The sequence below is a fragment of the Cinclus cinclus genome, chromosome 13 (genome assembly GCF_963662255.1).
Source record: "Cinclus cinclus chromosome 13, bCinCin1.1, whole genome shotgun sequence".
Lineage (NCBI taxonomy): Eukaryota > Metazoa > Chordata > Aves > Passeriformes > Cinclidae > Cinclus > Cinclus cinclus.
This window is the reverse complement of record NC_085058.1, coordinates 9,588,421-9,606,095: the sequence shown is the minus strand read 5'-3', so window position 1 is coordinate 9,606,095 and position 17,675 is coordinate 9,588,421. Positions and strand designations below refer to the sequence as shown.

Genomic DNA, 17,675 nt, shown 5'->3' with positions numbered 1-17,675 from the left:
GTGTGCCACACAGTGTCACACACACCGTGTCACACCGTGTGCCACACACACCTTGTCACACAGTGACACACGGTGTGCCACACGGTGCCACACACACCGTGTCACACAGTGTCACACCGTGTGCCATACACACCGTGTCACGCAACGCGCCACACACACCGTGTCACACTGTGTGACACACCATGTGCCACACAGTGTCACACACACCGTGTCACACGGTGTGTCACACACACCATGTCACAGTGTCACACCATGTGCCACACCCACCATGTCACACAGTGACACACGGTGTGTCACACAGTGTCACACATACCGTGTCACACGGTGTCACACCGTGTGCCACACACACCGTGTCACACGGTGTCACACAAACCATATCACACTGTGTGTCACACACACTGTGTCACACAGTGTCACACAAACTGTGTCACACACACCGTGCCACACAGTGTCTCACACACACCGTGCCACACACACTGTGTCAGACACCGTGCCAAACAGTGTCACACACCGTGGCACACAGTGTCACATACAGTGGCACACACACAGTGGCACAGTGTCACACACAGCTCTGACACACAGCTCCTTGTGCTCCCGTTGAAGTCAGTGAGGAAGGAGCTCACTGAGTTCAATGGCAGCAGGATCCCATTCTCAGTTCCCGTGCTCTGCCAGGGGATGTGATCTCCTCGGGTGGCATTCTTTCTTGCCAGTCACAGAAAGAAACGATAATGTGGTTTTACTAATTGCAAATAACAGTCTTGATTACAAGTTTTATGTGTTATACACTTAGATTAGTTTATACCTATAATTCTACATAGTATTTGTGTAAAAATAGCTTTGGAATATTAAAATCATTGCAATAAAATACCTGCAATATAATTATTAAATGTGTTCTTTGGTAGCTAGTCGATTTTTTTTTTTATGGATGGAATAGTTTTCCTTTTTTAAATCTGAACATTCCTTAACAAACAAAGAGAATGCACTGGTTTAGGTACCATTCAAAATTTCTTTGCCTAGTTTGAACTTGTTTCAAGGCATTGCACCAGTCAAGTTCAAACTGTGAAAAATCACACTACCATTCCAAGGAATTCAGACGACTCCACGCTTTGTCGGCCGTGCCCTGGCACAGCCCCCTCTGGAGACCAGCCCTAAGTCCCTACCCACTGGCGTGTACGCATACAGATACACCAGACACCTCCATGGCAACTGCTGTGGACATGAAGAGCTGTATCCAAAGAGATGTCTGTTCAATGACAGGAAATCACTATGCTCCAAACCACTAAACAGCCAAGTATGGTGAAGAAGATAATGGGCAAAGGTGTAAGACCAGTGGTATGTTCCTCTTCTCTTTGCTTCCCGTTTCGTTCCCTCCATTTCGCTTCCTTCTTCCTCTCTGTTTTTTGCAAGTCGTCATCCTACTAAAGTGTGTGTCTTAGAACAAAGTCATAATGCAGGTGAAATAAGTCTTTGGTTTCTTTGGACTTATAAATATTTTTTTCAAATAGTTTTAAGTATAAACCTGCTATTTTGAGGTCCTGGTCTGTCTTTATTTATTTATTTATTTTTAAAGCTTTTCCACCGAGGTTTTAGTTCGTGGTTATTCCTTCATGCTTTGGTACAAGTGCTTGATGAAGAAGATGAGTTGCCTGAATTGGAGCTGCCCTCGTCTTGCCACTTATCCAGACTCCTCCTCCGTGCATTCATGAAAAAGTTGCTGACGGTGCTCAGCTCCAACCCAAGCTGCTGGGAAATGGTGATTTGTAATTCTTTGGATGGACGCTTATTTTCCTTGAATATTGCATGTAGAGTTCGACGCTGGACATCAGTGAAGACCAACCGAGGCTTTTTGGGTGTATTCCCTCTATCCTTCCCATGTTCTTGTTCTTTCCTCTTGCACGCTGCAAGAAAGGGGAGGACAGTTAGAGAGGGCTGGCAGAGGAGTATGTAGGAACACAGTACAGGGCAAATTAGGGAAAAAGAACTGTTCATGTCAGCTTCCAAATTTGGAGAGGATATGGGACATTTCAGTCTCTAACTCATTATAAACTATTACAAGTGTACAGAATAAAAGTTAAAAAATACCTTTGTTGTTGTCTGTTAAAACTCAGCAAATGCTCTTACTGAGAGTTTACATTTCGATACCACCCATTAGTGCTGGAAATTTAACTATTTAATATCTCTAGGAGGTAGAGTAGAAATTCAGTGAACTCTACAGTTAACCTTGGTCATATTTTTTACCATTATCAGTGGCTTTCAACCAATTTCTGTAGTTTTTGTTGACTGAGAAATAAGGAACTGTGAGAAATCAGGGTGCTACTACAGTCTTACAGGTCAGATGTATTCAGAACAAAATAAAACATATTTTGTCACAAAAAAAACCCCAATGGTATAGTAAATCTCTATAGAATTATTGCTTATTCCATCTATCATTCCTTCTTTGCCTTTGAGGATGTTATTCTGCTCTACATTATTAACAGGTGCTTGCAATTAGAAATCTGCCTCCCAGCTCACCTCCCAGGCAGGATCTGATGGGATGTGAGGGAGACTCCCAGATCCCTCTTTCCATCTTCGACTGTCTGCCAGCTCACCTTGTTAACTTTTGGCTAGGATAAAAGCTTCTTTGGGAGGACAGGTTCCTCTGTCTCACTTTCAAAATTGTCTGAAGTTGTCTGTTTCCCTTTTTCCTCTAACAATGTCCTTTAATTCTGATTGAGACTGAGTGTTTCTGAAGGTAATATGAATGTTCTTTCTCTGTGTTTGTCTGGTCTGGCTTCTGTGGAGATCAGTAGTGACTATATGAAGAATTTGGTGCAGTATCTCCACTTACACCATGGTTATTGGAATGAAAACAGAAAATTACTTTGCAAAGGTCCTTCCTACAGCTTCTATTACTACTGAGAGCCAGCTTTGGTGTGAGGATTTCATTGCTCATGGGAGGTATAAAAATAGTCATCCACCTTTTGCACTTGAGAAAGAGGAACTGCACAGATCAGGAGGCAGGAGCTGTGAAGGCTCCTTCTGCTGGCCCAGGCAGGGACCAAGACATTGGTGGCTCATTCCCCTCTGAGGAAAGGCTTTTGAAAATGTCCCTAACAATATATATTCAAGCCACATACTCTTTCTAAAACAATCACACATCAATCAAATAGACTGGGCTGCCAAACTCATGTCTCCTACAGGTATTTTTGTCTGAAAACCTTTGAAGAAAGCTTTGAAGTTACATCCTGACCTCTAAAACCCCATGGAGCTTCTGGGCTAAAAACCAGGTTTCCTTGTGCATGTGAGCCCCTGCTGAAGCCAAACTGCTGAATTCACTGTGGGGATTGGTATCGCTGAAATAATCTGCAATAATAAGTAATCTGAAAGTAATAAGTAATAAGTAATCTGAAATAATCTGCAACCCCACTGGAGGTTAACATTGGCAAATCAAGGATTAAAAATGCTTTTGCAAGAATAGCCTGTTATTTACTGACAAATATTTACAATGAGGATGCAAACAGCATCTCAGTCTTTCACATATGTCTGGCCATTCAATAATCAGAAATTCCTGGGAAAGCAGCTGCAGGAGCTCAGCTTCCAGCTCTGACTGCCCCTGCTAACAGGCTCAGAAAATGAGACAAACCAGGGCAGACAACATTTGCTGTGCTTCATTTCTGCTCATGCTACTTTACACCTTCCTTTTTTCAAAGACCACACAAATTCCATCTTCTGCCTAGATACTCTGTCCGGATCATAATTTGTCACAAAGTCCTGATGGCACAGATAGCGTGATCCAAGTCAGGGCTGTGCAATGCTTCAGTGTGAATCATCACATCACAAATGACAGTCACAGCAGTAGGTACAAAGCCACCTCAATTAGCAATGAGAGCCTCTGGGGCTTCAGTCACAAGCTACTACATGACCTCTCTGAAATAGTAGGGAATAACAAAAAAGCAACCATCTATTGTGAAACTAGCTTGCATAACACATTGTCTTCCTGAACTTGTGCTCATTTCCTGAAAGGCAGTATTCCTGAACAATTATTTCCACAGAAAGTCCCAAGACTTATAACATACCTTGTTCCTCAACTTCAATTGTATGAAAAACCTCTTAATGCTAGTGACATCACAGAGGTAAGAAAAAAGAGCTCATTACTAGGGAGAAAAAAACCTAACCTATGCAGCCTATGATATAAATAAACCTATTTTACCATTCTGCAAATATTTTCAGCTCTACTTCCATTAGCATTTGCCAGAGGCAGATTGAGGGCAAAAAGTTCCCAACATGCTCAACTGTTCCTTGCACTGCCAGGCCTCAGGTTGTGAGCAGCAGGGGTCGAGACCACCTCTCATCTTCTGCCTTGTCCAGGCTCAGGAATATTAATAGCACTTAAAAATAAATAATGGTGATAATGAAAAACTGTAATAGGGTTTCCTTGCAATCGTTTTCCCTGCACTGGAGCCAATCAATTTTAATAATAAATTGTAGCTTCCAGCTTGCCAGAGAGCAAATGTACATCATGGGATAAAATGTGCTCCAACGTGGGAGGAGATGCAGAGGAGACACAGAGCTTGGCCAGCTCACATGGCAAGGGCTGGCAAAGTGTGGCTGCCAGGCTCTCTGACAGCAGCCTGAGCCAGGCCATGCCCAGGCAGAGCAGCTGTGCCTGCTCTGGCCAGGCCCTACCCTAATGCCAGGTCTTCCCCTAATGTCAGCTGAAATGGTATTTTTGGAAAAACACCAGAGCCTGTCTTCGCGACAATTTATCACACGCTCCATCTCTCTTGTATCTTACATAGCAGAAGGTAATAGCAGTAATTTGCACTGATGTCCTTGTGCCCCTGCCCTTGAGCACTGTGAGTGGACCCTCTCCCACAGTGCAGACACTGAATTTAGGTGCTCTGCAGGGTGCTGTGCTCCCTAGAGGTGTGCACCTCTCCCAGGACACCCCTGCTCACAGCCTGCCCTCACTCCCTGCTGCAGGCAGCCCTGTTCTTTGTCTCTGGCTGAGTGATGCTCCATGTTATGCCTTTTGAAAAAGCCTTTAAAAAAATCTTGTTAAGAAAAAAGAAAAGCAGAGGATAAAGGAGGAGTCACCCTGACTCTGGCAACACACGTGCAGATATGACAATGTAATACTATCAGTGCCAGAAGGAGCCTTATAAATTCAGTCCTGAACTCTGGCCTCTCCCAGTCACTTCCATCTTCCTCTGCCCTGAGCAAGAGATATTTTTGACACTTGCAATTCTCCTGACACAGCCTATCAATCTATTTTTGTCTCCCTTTGTTCCTTCTAAGTCACCCAAGGGATTTGGTCAAGTAAACTTGCCAGACCTTGTAAGGTCTGTACATCCCACAGAGGTCCAGCTGCCTGTGCATGGTGCAGAAGTGGGCTCTCACCTCTGCAGCTCCTGCCTGTTGATGCTCTTCTGTGGCCCTCAGCTGGGTGCAGCACAGTGGGATTAGTTCTGCTCTGCCAGGGGAGTGAACAGGATCATGCCCCCTATGAAAATGCACTAATTGCATCTTTAGGTTGAGACAGTGAAGATGATGTTTTGCCTGTCTGTGATACGAACAACATTATTCAGTCAGTCTAAAAGTCAAGATTATAGTAAGCTCAGGTGTTAACCCTGATGCTTGATCTAGTGTTTCATCCCTAGAGAGTGGATTTCTTTTTAAAACTGAAGGAAAAAGCCCTGATTACCATACATAAATTTTCAGGAGCATTTGGTGTGTGCACATGTGCTTAGCTGTTTCTGGTAAACTCCAGTTTTCCTTTCTAAAAAGCAGAAGCAAAGAATAAAACTGGTAATGCTCTCGATAAACCTAATTTCTAGTGGTTTGTGAACATAATAAAATATCACCACGAGTTCTGCTAGATGCTTTTCTGGAAAACTGTCACTGAAGCAGAGGGAGCAACAATGGAAAATTTTACTTGGCAAACTCTGCCCCAAGCCCTGTGGCTACTTTTGATGTCGGAAGGCAATTCTCCCCGGGAGAGGCATTGCTCAGCTGGTGGCCCACTGTGGTGCCACCACAGCATAGCTCACTGACAGGGGCTGGAAAAGGGCAGGCACCGAGGCAGATGGTGGATTTGGGAGGTCTCAGGCCTGGCACTGGGAGAGCTGTGTCCCTACAAGCCCAGCCAGGCTGAGGCAGCAGCCACACACTCTGAGGGTCACACTGCTCACCAGCTGCCTGCAGGAGCTCTAGCACAGGTGCTCACAGTGGCCACAACCAGATTTTTGCCTGTACGAAGTAGCTGGAAGGGCAGCCGGGACACAGGGCACAGAGGGGAGCACCAGCAGCATGACAACATAGCTGCTCTTGGAAAGGAAGAGTACAGCCCACCAGTGCCTGGGCATGAGCCTCCTCACCCTGTGGAGGAGAGAGCCAATGCACACAGGGGATCTCTGCTTGCAGAGAGCTCTTTTCTCCTCTGTTTACACCCAGAGTGGGTCCAGACACACACAATGTCTCCCCAGCCATGCTGAATTCAGAGCCTGTGGACATGGAGAGGAGACTGTGTGCAGGCCACCAATGATGAGACATGAGATCTTTCACCCTGGGGTGACCGGCCACATTTCCAGCTCTGGCCTGGGTCACTGCTGACCACATGCCATTATCACTTGATGGCCACCAAGTGCCTTGTATGAGATGATGTGTTGGTCTTTTACCCCTCCTCTTGCAAGAGCCTTTTAGTTATCCCAACCTCATGTGAACAGGACTGTCTCAAAGACATAAAAAGCCTTTTTAAAGTCTCTCTTTACATATATTTTCTAATCTCTGTTGTGTCAGGTCTAGAAAATTCAGCTACACTCTGAACTGTGTCCACCTAGGAATCCCTTTCCAAATCATCTGCTTCTAGTTTTGAAACATCCCACAGCATCCAATAGCCTGTTTGGAGAGTGAAAACTCTTCACTGGTTTTAACTGGAGAATATCCTGAAGGATATTCATAGGAAGCTCTACCTTCTGGTGGAGAAAGCAGCAGTATTTCTGCAGGAGGCTGAAACAGCTTGAGGACTTTGGCCATCATAGATAGTTGTAATCACACTGGCTATAGCAGCTCAGGAGAAACAGGTAGCCAAAAGCTTATGATAAATTCATGGTGGTAATAACACATAATAAAGTGTGATAAGTTACATCCTTATAACGTGAATAACAACTCTGGGGCATGCAGAGAGACACTCGAACAACAGATCATTCCCAGTTATCAAAAACTTCATATTTGGGGGAATATGAAAACAAAATAAAAGGGCATATGAGGCACAGGCTACCTGAGGGTTAGATGTCACCACATGAACTAAAGCAAATCAAATCTATTTGGCCTGAATAACTGGGTGACATTCACTCTGATACATCACCAATTAGTGGTCCCCTGCCCTGTCCCGTCCTTCTTGCCCCTGCCCCAGGGTCTTCAAAGGTGCTTGGGAAATGGAATCCCTCTGGAGCCGTGCTGCATGAGACAGCCTCCACATATGGAGGGAGCTCGTGGCCATGAGCTCCAGCTGCAGCAGGTAGCAGACAGCACTGGTGCTTGAAAGAGCATTCCCTTCAGCTTCAGCCCACTGTGGGATAAGGCCCTTCACAGCTTTTTAGCGATGACAGCCTACATGGTGACACAGGTTGCTCCCCAAAGCTTTCTCCTTTCAGCTGAAAAGAGTACATTCTATTCTGAAATGTCTGAGCCCACACTAAATTCTTTTTAACCCTGGTATTATTCAGTATTTGGCACTTGCTTCTCTAGTGATTTGTATTTACGCTTATTCAGGGTGTAGGTGTTTCCATATACCCAGAGATCTTTTGATCTATATATCATTTCTCTGCCAGCAAATCCAGGGAATACTCTTTTGCTGTTTCATAACATCAAAAGAGATGAAAACACGTTTGTATATGGGAAGCTCAAAGGATGGCATCACCCCACCCACATACAGATCCCAGCTGAGCCAGAACGATAAAATCTCACTCCTGGGCACTGTATTAAAATGAGTGACCTTAATTTGCTGCCCCCGGAATAATGAAGTGAATCTGACTGAGGACTGCTGACTCAGCAGTTCAGGATTCGGGGGTTTACACAAACTCAGTGCTGATGGATCTGTAACCACTTCAGCAAACTGACATCACGGTTACAGAATATGTTGCTGAGTGGATCAGTCAGGGCGAGGCACATGATTTCCCTGCGATATCGTTTAAAGCAAATGTTAAAATTTTTCAGCTAGGTCTTTAGTTAACCATATTACTGTGACAAATATTTCTTTGCCTAGCATAAGTAATTAGAATTTAATCACTTAAACTGCGTCTTAATTGCCCCAAATGAATTGAAAGGACATTTAATAGCAAAGATTAAATTGCCTTAATGAACGATTTTTGCTACTACATCAATATTTTAATCGCGTCGGCCACGTCCGGCCCCCCGCCCGGCACCGGCACCGGCGGCTCTCGGCCGCGGGGTGGCGCCCGCTCCCCGCCGAGCGCCGCCCGGGGCTCCGCACCGCGTCCCACCGCGTCCCACCGCGTCCCACCCCACTGTATCCCACCGCGTCCCATCCCACTGTATCCCACCGCGTCCCATCCCACTGTATCCCACCGCGTCCCATCCCACTGTATCCCACCGCTCCGCATCGCGGGGCCCGCGCCGCATCCTACCCTACCGCATCGCATCTCATCCCACCGCATCCCCCTGCATCTCATCCCACCGCTCCGCAGGGCCAGTACCACATCCCACGGCACCGCACCTCATCCCACCGCATCGCACTGTGTCCTATCGCACCGCATCCCACCGTTCCGCACCATACCCCACTGTATCCCGCCTCACCGCATCCCACTGCGGGGGCCGCTGTTCTCCCACCACGGGGACCGCACCGCACGGCATCCTACCGCACCCCACCGCGGGGCGCGCATCGTATCCCACCGCTCCGCGGATTTCCTAAGGCATCCTACCACGCCGCGGACCCCGCACCACGCCACGCGCTGTACACCGGGCCGCGCTGCGCCATGGGTTCCTCATCCGCGCCGCCGCTCCGTACCGCACCGGGCCACGGCACCCCGCCGGGGAGCGCCAGCCGCCCCGTTCCGCTACACGCCGCAGAGCGCAGGCTGGAAAACACCACTCCGCTCGCTCGTGCTGCGCTCTGCTCCGCTTATGCGCCGCGCCCCGCCTCCACGACCCGGCCCACTCGGCCCGGGCACCGCCCGCTCCTCACCTGGCCGAGCCACTTCACCCCCTCCGCTCTCCCGCCCCCGGCCCGCCCGGCAGCCCCGCCCCGCCCGTGTCCCTCCCGCGCGGGTCCGCGGGACACCCCCGGGCGCGGAGCCGCACCGGATCCGCCGGCCCCGGCCCGCTGATGCCGGCTCCGAGCTGCGGGACCGAATCCCCCCGCGGACCTCCGAGGCGTTCGGGTGTTGACACGGGCGCCAGGTTGGGTCATTCCTCTCTCTCCCGCATCCCCAGTCAGAGACTTTGCTACAGCAGCCGAAAATTGAGTTTCTGAGAGGTGGAAGCGACGCGATCCCTTGCTAAACTTTCACTGCAACATTAAGAATCGACAGATTCATTGAAAAACCCGGGTCTTTCTCTTGTTCCCCTCCTGCCGGCCGCCGCTTCCCCGGCTCTAATTTTTAAGCAATCCGTCAATTCCAATATATTCAAAATAACGAGATATGTTTCAAATAAAGGAGAAATAAGTCAGTAATGACATAAAGAAGTTCCTCCGGTTGGGGGGGAACATTAAGGAAGCCGTTTGGCAGCTTGCCTGTGCGGGGGGAAATGGGGGAAAAGGGGTTGCTGGAAACTCTCCCGCCTGTGGCTCAGTACTTATCGACGGGTGTGTAGTGCAGGTGACGAGCGCAGAATTCTGCACTCTAAAAACATCCAAAAAACTGAAACCGGGCTCGCTTCAGTGGCTTCTGAACCGGGGCGTTAAGGAAGAGCCCCCCGTGCCATCCGTTTCAATACTTTGCTCTATCTGAAGCAGCAGCATTTCTAGCTCCACCAGCGCCTGCACACGCCAGCGCCGCGCTCCTCACCCCGCAGCAGCCCGCGGTGCTGCTTTAAATGCCTTTTGGGCGGTAGGGAAAATGTCACCACTGGGGCTTTCTATCGCTCTAAAACGGGGGGGGGGGGGAAAGAAAACTACTGTTCAGCTAATAAATTGTTCCTATAAATTAATCTTTCAGCACCATAAAATTGACTTCTTCTTAAGCAAAACGGCTCAAGTCAGCTGCGTTTCCAAAGAGAGACTGTCAGCATCGGTCACTCCTCTGTCCGTGTATGATTAATCCAGGTAGATTTATGTCTGAAACGCAAATCGACATTTATCGATTTGCTCATAGAAGCACCTGACACGCGGCCATGCTGGGTCCCGGTCCTCAGGAAAAACTCCCCTCGATCCCCAGTAGTCTTCAGGTTAAATTCACCGGCACTTCAGCAACAGCTCCTGCGCTTCAGCCACCTTAGAACTCCCTGGAAGCTAATTTGTCCCTTGTGTGGAGCTCGTGCGGACCCTTCGGCTACGCAGACAGGTGAAGTCTGCTTGAGGGAAAGCAGGAGCGGTGTTTTAATGCCGGTACAGGAAAAGCCAGGCACCGAAGCATACCTGGCCTGTGGATTTCCAGATGATTTTTTCTCAAGCTGAACATCACCTTCCTCCCTGGCTGTCTAAAAGAGAGGTTGCACATGCCAGCCCGGGCTCCCTACCAGGGGCACCTGCAGCGGGCACAGTCCTGGTGCCACGCACCTCTCCTCTCGTCCTGGGGTATCCCGACCCCTCTGGCTGACTGAGTTGCCGTGATGGGGAAAGCTCGCTTCCCCTCTGGCCACGCACCCGTTCGAAGGCGCTGGTCCCAAAAACTAGTGCCCTCAGGGCTCCGTCCCGCCGGCAACCGAGCCGCTCCTGCCGCGGGCAGACCGTGCGCTCAGCCCGTGCGCTCAGCCCGGCGCTCGCCGCAGCCCCGCGGCACTAATTGCCGGCTGCCCCTACGTGTAATCGATGCGATGCTGCTCCCCATCGGGGCCGGCAGCCGTGGGGAGGCTCAACAAGCACCTGCGCCCGGGTTACGGGCGGCATCGTCCGTGAACCGGGATGGGGGCCGGGCTGGTCCCGGCCCGGCTGCGGGGCCGGGCGCGCCGGCGGGCGCTGTCCGTGGTGCTGAAGCCGGGCAGGGCCTCACTCGGACGGAGCCAGCCCGGGCGGCGGCGCGGGGCCCTCCGCTCGCAGCGCTCCCCGGAGCCGCCGCCGCTGCCCGGTGAGGTCGGGGTGCTCCCCGGGCCGGCGGGGCCGCTCCCGCCCGCCCGCGGTCAGTAGATGGCGCAGAACCCCCGGGAGCCGAGGGGCGACGAGCGATGGCCCCGGCCGGTCGGGGCGGGCATCGCGCCCACGGCCCGGCTGTGTGACCCGGGGCGGCCCCGGCGGCACCCACGGGAGGGAGCGGCCCTGTTCTGGGGCTGCTCGATTCAAACGGCAGCGAGGGTGGGACCGGGGCACGGCCCCCGGGCGCCGCCTCGCCACGCGGCGGGTAATTAAAACAAACAAACAACCCAGAGAACGCACGCAGGAACAAACAAGCAGGGGCCGAGCCGTGCTGCGGGGGCGGGGGCTCTGCCAGGACGGGCGCGGGGCGGGCCCGGCCCGGTGCGGAGGAACGCGGCTCGCCCGGCCCCGCTCCTCCTCCTCCCGCTGGGCAAACATTAACGAAGGGCGAACGCGGCTGTAAATCAATCCCGCCGAAGGACACGGCCGGCAAACAAGTGCGCCCCAGCGCTCCCCCGGCTGCTCCCTCCCACCCTCGGCCCAAGCACCGCAGCGGCGGAGCGGCCGCTGTCACGGCCCAAGGTGCGCCGAGCCAGGCCCGGGCTGTCCCCGTCCGGGCGGTCCGTGGGGTCCGGCGGGGAAGGGCCTGTCCCCCGGTCCCGGTCCGCGCTCAGAGTGTCGGCCGTGAAGGCCCCGGTCGATGCCCCCCGCCTCCCTGGTGCAAACGCCTTTATGCAAAGTGCCCTCAGGGTAAATATTAAACAGCCCCTAATGAGGCCACCGGGGCCGGGGCGGCCCCGACCTTCCCGGCGCGCTCGGGGGCGGCGGTGGGCGAGAGGTGCAAACGGCGTCATTAGATTTCATATTTAATGTGGAAAACGCTCCATCGATTTCTTTACAGTTAATTTGGCGAGAATTTCTTGCCGGCTTCCCAAGGCTTCAGCTTAGCCGGGAATCATATTAGCAGGGAGAAAGAATAAGAAGAGGGGAAGAAAAGAGGTGAAGTTATGAAAAATACCAGTCAGGTCGCAGGCAAACATGGAGCATATTTTGAGGGACGGGCCTGGCCCCTCCTGAGAGCCGCGGGCGAGCGCGGGTTCCCCACGGCGCCTTTCCCCGCTGACACCCGCTCGGGCAGCCCCACGGAGAGGAGAGGCCCTTCGGGACGAGCTCGCTCAGAGGGCGCACATCAGCAAAGGACCCCCTCCGGCAGTAGATCCTAAGGAGCCTCGGGCTCCCTTACACTCCTCTGGTGCGTTCGCAAAATGTGCTTTTGCTGCGTTTTCCCCGGCCGCTACGCTTTCTCCCGACCGGCGGGCCCGTGCGAGGCCGGCGAGCAGTCACAGTTACAACAATTAATGGCTCGAAGCAGGTTATTTTTTCCTGAACAAGACAAAGTCAGGTTGTTTTTTTTTTTCTTCCTTTATCCTCCCCTGTTTCCTCTCTCACACACACGAAAACAAACCCAAACTGAAATAATTCAGCCTTAAATCCCAGCAGGCTGCAGAAGGGATGTACTTTTTCTTTTAATTGTATTTATTTTTTTCGGAGTCCGTTCACAGCCCTTCCAAATGTCAATGAAGGCAAGGGGGGGGGAGGGAAGACTAACAGAGAGACAGCCAAATAGATAAATATTCAGTGTTAGAGAGGAGAGAGAGAGTGGGACAGACAAAGGAAAAAAGAACAGAGAAGAGGAGGGAGATGGGATGAATAAGATGGAGGCTGGAAGAGGTCAGCTTTGCAATTAGCAGTTCTGCTTACATTTCAAGAGACAGCCCAGGAAGTGTCAAGACCTCAATCCTGCTTCCATGTAACTACCAATTTTTCTTCTATTTGTCGGAGCTTCTGTAATCTGGGAGGTAGAAATCCCCCAGGGACGGCTGGAAGGGGCAAATACTCAAGATAAAGTGCAAGGCGAGACCGCGAGGCCTAAAATAAGCAGGCTCCATCCCCCTCACTGCCTCACGGTCGTTGTCTGAGGAAATCAGAAAGGGAAGAAATGAAGGCGGCGCTGGGTATTTATCTACCTGATAATTCTCTAAACGCTCGGGAGCGAGTTATAATTTCGACGTGAAATTTAATTTGCGTCGGCTGTAGTAATTTATGTTATTTTGAATTGATGTTCATACATCGATATCAATCGGGGCGGATTTTTACCACTTAGTAAGATCATCACAAATTTAAAACCTGCACAAAATACAATCGATACTTTATGCATTTACAGCCGGTCGCCGGCAGCGCGGAGGGGCGCGGAGGGGCGCGCAGGCTGGGCGGGGCGGGGGCCCCGGGACCGCCCCACTGACAGGGACGCAGCGCCATGCAAATGCCCACGTGCTGCCGGAGCCCAGGTGGGCAGCGCCCGGCGAGGCCCGGAGCCCCCGGTACACGGGGAGAGCCCTGCGGGGCCCGGCCTGGCTGCGAGGGACGCGGGGACGCCCCGGGTGGGGGCGGCACATCACGATACCCGCCCCCCCCCCCCCCCGTGCTGCGAGCCCCTCTTCGCCCCGGGGAAGCTGTTTCTGTAAGGTGCCAGCTTTCGGGTTTCATCGGAAAGGGAAGGCGGAATAATGAGGCTTTGTCTCTGTAACGGGATTACCGGGATCCGTTTATGAGAGGGCAGCACTGAGGTGGCTGGAAGAAGGGGCGGTTTGGGGGCAGAAGCGAACAATGGGACCCTCCGGACCCGGCAGCTGGGCAGAGCACGGCCGCCACCCTCCCTCCCTCCCTCCCTCCCGGCCCTGCTGCAGCCGGGGCTGGCAGAGCTTCCCGGCCGGCAGCGCCAGGGAAGGGATGCCAGCAGGCTCCCAATCGAGGGGTTGTTTCCAGTATCGATCTATGCAAATGAGCGGAGATTCAGGTCGACCAAATTGTCGTAAAAACACGCTCCAAATCGAAGAAAGTTCGCCTTAGCAATCGTTACGGGGATATTGGAAACATAAACTCCAACCGCCTCTCCTGGGTAGCACCAGCAAGACGAGAGTTTTTCGCTGGCGGGGTAGCTGCTGAGAAAGGGAAGGCGGAAAGGGCAGTTTCTGAGAGCTCAGACCTTTGAAACTGATTCCGCAGGAGTGGAAGCCAAAGAGAGCAACGTCCTCCCACCGGCGGGCACCTAAGGGCCAGCTGCAGCGGGGAGGGAGGCCTTGCCAGGGACCCTTCCTAGCTCTGCTTTAGGTTTCTGGAACAAGGTGGTTGACTGAAAATAGGCACGGAGCACGGTGGTGGCCCAGCTGCATCCCTGCACGCTAGGGAAGGGAAGTTCTCACCGACGCGGTAGTCGAAAGCGCAAGAGCAGTTGTGCTTTTGAAAGGAGAAAGATTTGGCCCTTCCCTTATTTTTGCCTGTGAAACGGATCAGTGAGCCCGGCTCCAACTCGGATTGACTGTCTTGCGTTCTCCAGGGACAAATTAATGGAGACCTATCACTTAATTAACAAACCCTCACTCGCGGTATATTAAACCCGGGCTCTGCACCGGGAGCGCAGACGGGAGGGCTTGGGGAGGCGGCGGCAGAGCACAGGTACGGACCGGGACGGCCATCTCTGAGCAGACAATACGGGACCGCTCCGGAGCACACCGGGCAGCAAGCGCCGGCAGCGGGGTGAGGCTCCGGAGCAGCGAAGCCACGACACGCACGGCTTGTCTCACGCAGAGACATCCACGCGAAACTCAAACTCCGCGGACTGATGATAAGTACAACCAGTTAAAAAAAAAAATCCAACTATTTTAGCCAACAGCATTTCTCAGCCACTGCTCGTCTGCCGGGCCGGGCTCATTCACGCCAAACGCCTGTCCCGGCTCACCCCACCTGAGCGGGACGCTGGCCCCAAGCCCCGCCGCGACCTGAGCCCAGCGTCCCCGACACAAAGCAGACACACCAACTCCTCTCGGCGGCGCATTACCGGGGCTCCCCCGCATCCCGTCCGTGGGCCCGGTCGGGCCCGGTTCATCCGCCAATTCAAGCGTTTCCGCCTCGCCCTCCGCGCTCCTGGCAGCGTTGCCGCCGGTCGGTGCGGCTTTCGGCGGCGTCCCGTTACCGGGCGCGCTGGGTGTCGTTCTGCCGGCGGCAGGAGAGCCTGGCGGGTGCGCCCCGGCCGGGGAACGGGGGGAGCCGGGGCGCCACACTGCGCAGCCCGAGCCCCGGCTCGGCTTTGTCTGAGTGCGGCGCAGAGGAACCGGACGGTGCCGGTGCGCCGAGCCGGGAGAGGGAGAGGGGAAGGGAGAGAAACGGAGTGGCGGAGCGGGGGATCGGTGCTGCTCTCCAGGGACAGGCAAGGACTGGGGCGGCCTGCCCAGGCCCGAGGCCCCGCTCTGCCGCTGCCGTGCCCCGACCACCCCGCAGCGGGCTCACCTGCAAGCCGCAGAGCAGACATCCGCTGAAACTCCGGCTCCTGGAGCCACTTCCACATTCTGCGGAAGGTCTCCCGGCCGGATTTGAGCTTGCTCCAGGGCTTGGGGTTCCTCAGCAGGTCTGAGAGCGTCCCTTGAGAGCGGCACAGCACCCTCTGGGCGAAGATAGCCTGGGGGATGCTGTACCGCTTGAGCTCCGTGGTGATCCTCTGAGCTACTTCTTTGGTATTGATTTCTTCCATTTGCCCTGAATTACTTCCACTGTTGACCTGCGAACCAGTTACAGACGGGTTTTGCTCCCTGGCAGAGCCCAGGATCTGCCCGTGGCTCTGGGCATTCAAGTGGGCATGGGGGTGGTGTGGGATCCCGTTGATAGGCACCATGCCAGCGGAGGTGGGGGTGAGGTGTTGGTCGCCATGCCTGGCTAACATGGCAGGGTGGTGGGCTTCAAATCCATTTGGGGTGAGCATTTTCTCGGCGGGCATGGTGGCACTGGGGTGAGCGTAGTGGGGCAGCCCTTGTTGGGAATTGTGGATGCTCCCCAGGCCCGATCCAGACAACGGAGAGAGGCTCTGCCCCATGCCGGTAACATCCTTGTGGTAGGGGGTATAGAGATTGTTCATAGACGCCAGACCCCTCTCGTCCCGCATGAGCGTGAAGCTGCCGCTCACGTTGCCCGGTATCCGCTGGTGGGGATGGTGATGGTGGTGATGGTGGTGGTGGTGGTGAGGGAACTTATCCGAGACCGTCGAGATGGGAGGTAGAGGCTGCAGAGGGGTTAACGTGGTGTAGGTGCTGCTCATGCTCATGCCGGGGGGTGTCTCGCAGGCCATGGTCATGGTGGGATGCAGGGGCCCGGTCAGCGCGTGCTCGGGCGGCCGGTGGTGGTGGTGGTAGTCGCCGCCGTCGAGGATGGACGCCATGCCCATGGAGCGCGGGTGGGCCGGCAGGTGGCTGCCGCGGTGGGCCACCGCGCTCCGGTGGTGGGGGCTGCCGCTCATCAGGTCGGCGCCGGCGGGCACCGGCTCATGGCTCACCCCGTGCAGATCGCCGATGTTCTCCATCGCCAGCTGCGCGTTCATCGTCGGCCGTGCGGGCGGCGGGACCGCACATCTATCTGGTGGGCGGCGGGGCGTCCCGGAGCTCTTGGCGGCGGCCGGTTTCTCCCGCGGGCCGGCGGCGGCGGGCGAGCGCTGCGGGCTGCTGGTGGCGGTGCTGCTGCTGCTGTTGCCGGGCTGCTGGGTTTCCCGGTTTTGGTTGGTTGGTTGATTGGTTGTTTTTTTTTTTTTTTTCTTTTTTTTTCTTTCCCCCTTTTAATTTTTATTTCGTGGCAATGTATTTATTTGTTTTTTTTCCCCGCTGCTGGCTGGCGCCGCCGGGCCGGTCCTAGGGCCGCCGCTCCCTCAGGCCGGGCCCCGCAGCCGCGGCCGCGGCGGGTGTGTGGCCGCGTCCCTCGCCATCCCCAGCCATGGCTCTCTCTGCGCCCCGCGCTCCGACACCGCTCCGTGCTGCAGCGCCGCCGCCGCCCGCAACGCGCATGCGCGCGGCACCCCCTCCCGCCGCCGCCCCGCCCCGTGACGTCACCGCCCCTATTAATGGGGCGAGCCCCGCGCGGCGGCGCCCAGAGCCGGTGGTGCCGCTGTCCCGAGCTGCGGGCCGGCCCCGCCCCGGGCACAAAGGGCTGCTCCGCTCCGCTCCGCTCCGCCCTGCCCTGCCCCGCCCCGCCGGGCAGGGACACCCGCCCCGCCCCTTCGGTGACTCCGCGTTTTCCGTGAGCGCGGAGCCTCCTCACCTCACCGGGAGCTTCCGGAGGTGACACCGGACCGTCCTGCCCCGGGGCGCCCGCAGGCCGTGCCCCCCGCTCTCCCCGCCGTTTGCACCCACGTTATCCCGCAGCCGCCCCGCCCCGGTATCGCTCCTCTCAGGTGCCCTACGGGGAAACTTCCCGTTGCTCGGCCTGGGGATGGGCGGTGAGAACCCCTCGGCGCTGCGTCCCGGGGTCAGCCCTGCGGCTCAGCTCCCGCACGCCCCCCACCACTCCCGAGGTCCCGCGGGGTCCGGCCGGGGGGTGCGATGGGGAGGGACGTCCCTCGGCAGCC

At 54.5% G+C, this 17,675-nt stretch overlaps 1 protein-coding gene across 1 annotated transcript; it reads right to left on the bottom strand.

Annotated features, from left to right (window-relative positions):
• Positions 1-1,605: 1,605 nt before the first annotated feature.
• ONECUT1 (one cut homeobox 1) lies at positions 1,606-17,458 on the bottom strand. Its single transcript, XM_062501524.1, has 2 exons — positions 15,578-17,458; positions 1,606-1,898 (listed from the first exon to the last, which is right to left on the bottom strand). Exons 1-2 carry the CDS (start codon positions 16,656-16,658, stop codon positions 1,606-1,608), a joined length of 1,374 nt encoding a protein of 457 aa, XP_062357508.1. The 5' UTR covers positions 16,659-17,458.
• Positions 17,459-17,675: the final 217 nt, after the last annotated feature.

Excerpts from the sequence above, each read along its gene's own strand:
- ONECUT1 (XM_062501524.1), bottom strand. The coding sequence starts at position 16,658 with ATGAACGCGCAGCTGGCGATGGAGAACATCGGCGATCTGCACGGGGTG. Across the intron at positions 1,899-15,577 it reads GTCTGCTCTGCGGCTTGCAG|CGTGCAAGAGGAAAGAACAA; the intron begins GTGAGCCCGCTG and ends CCTTTCTTGCAG.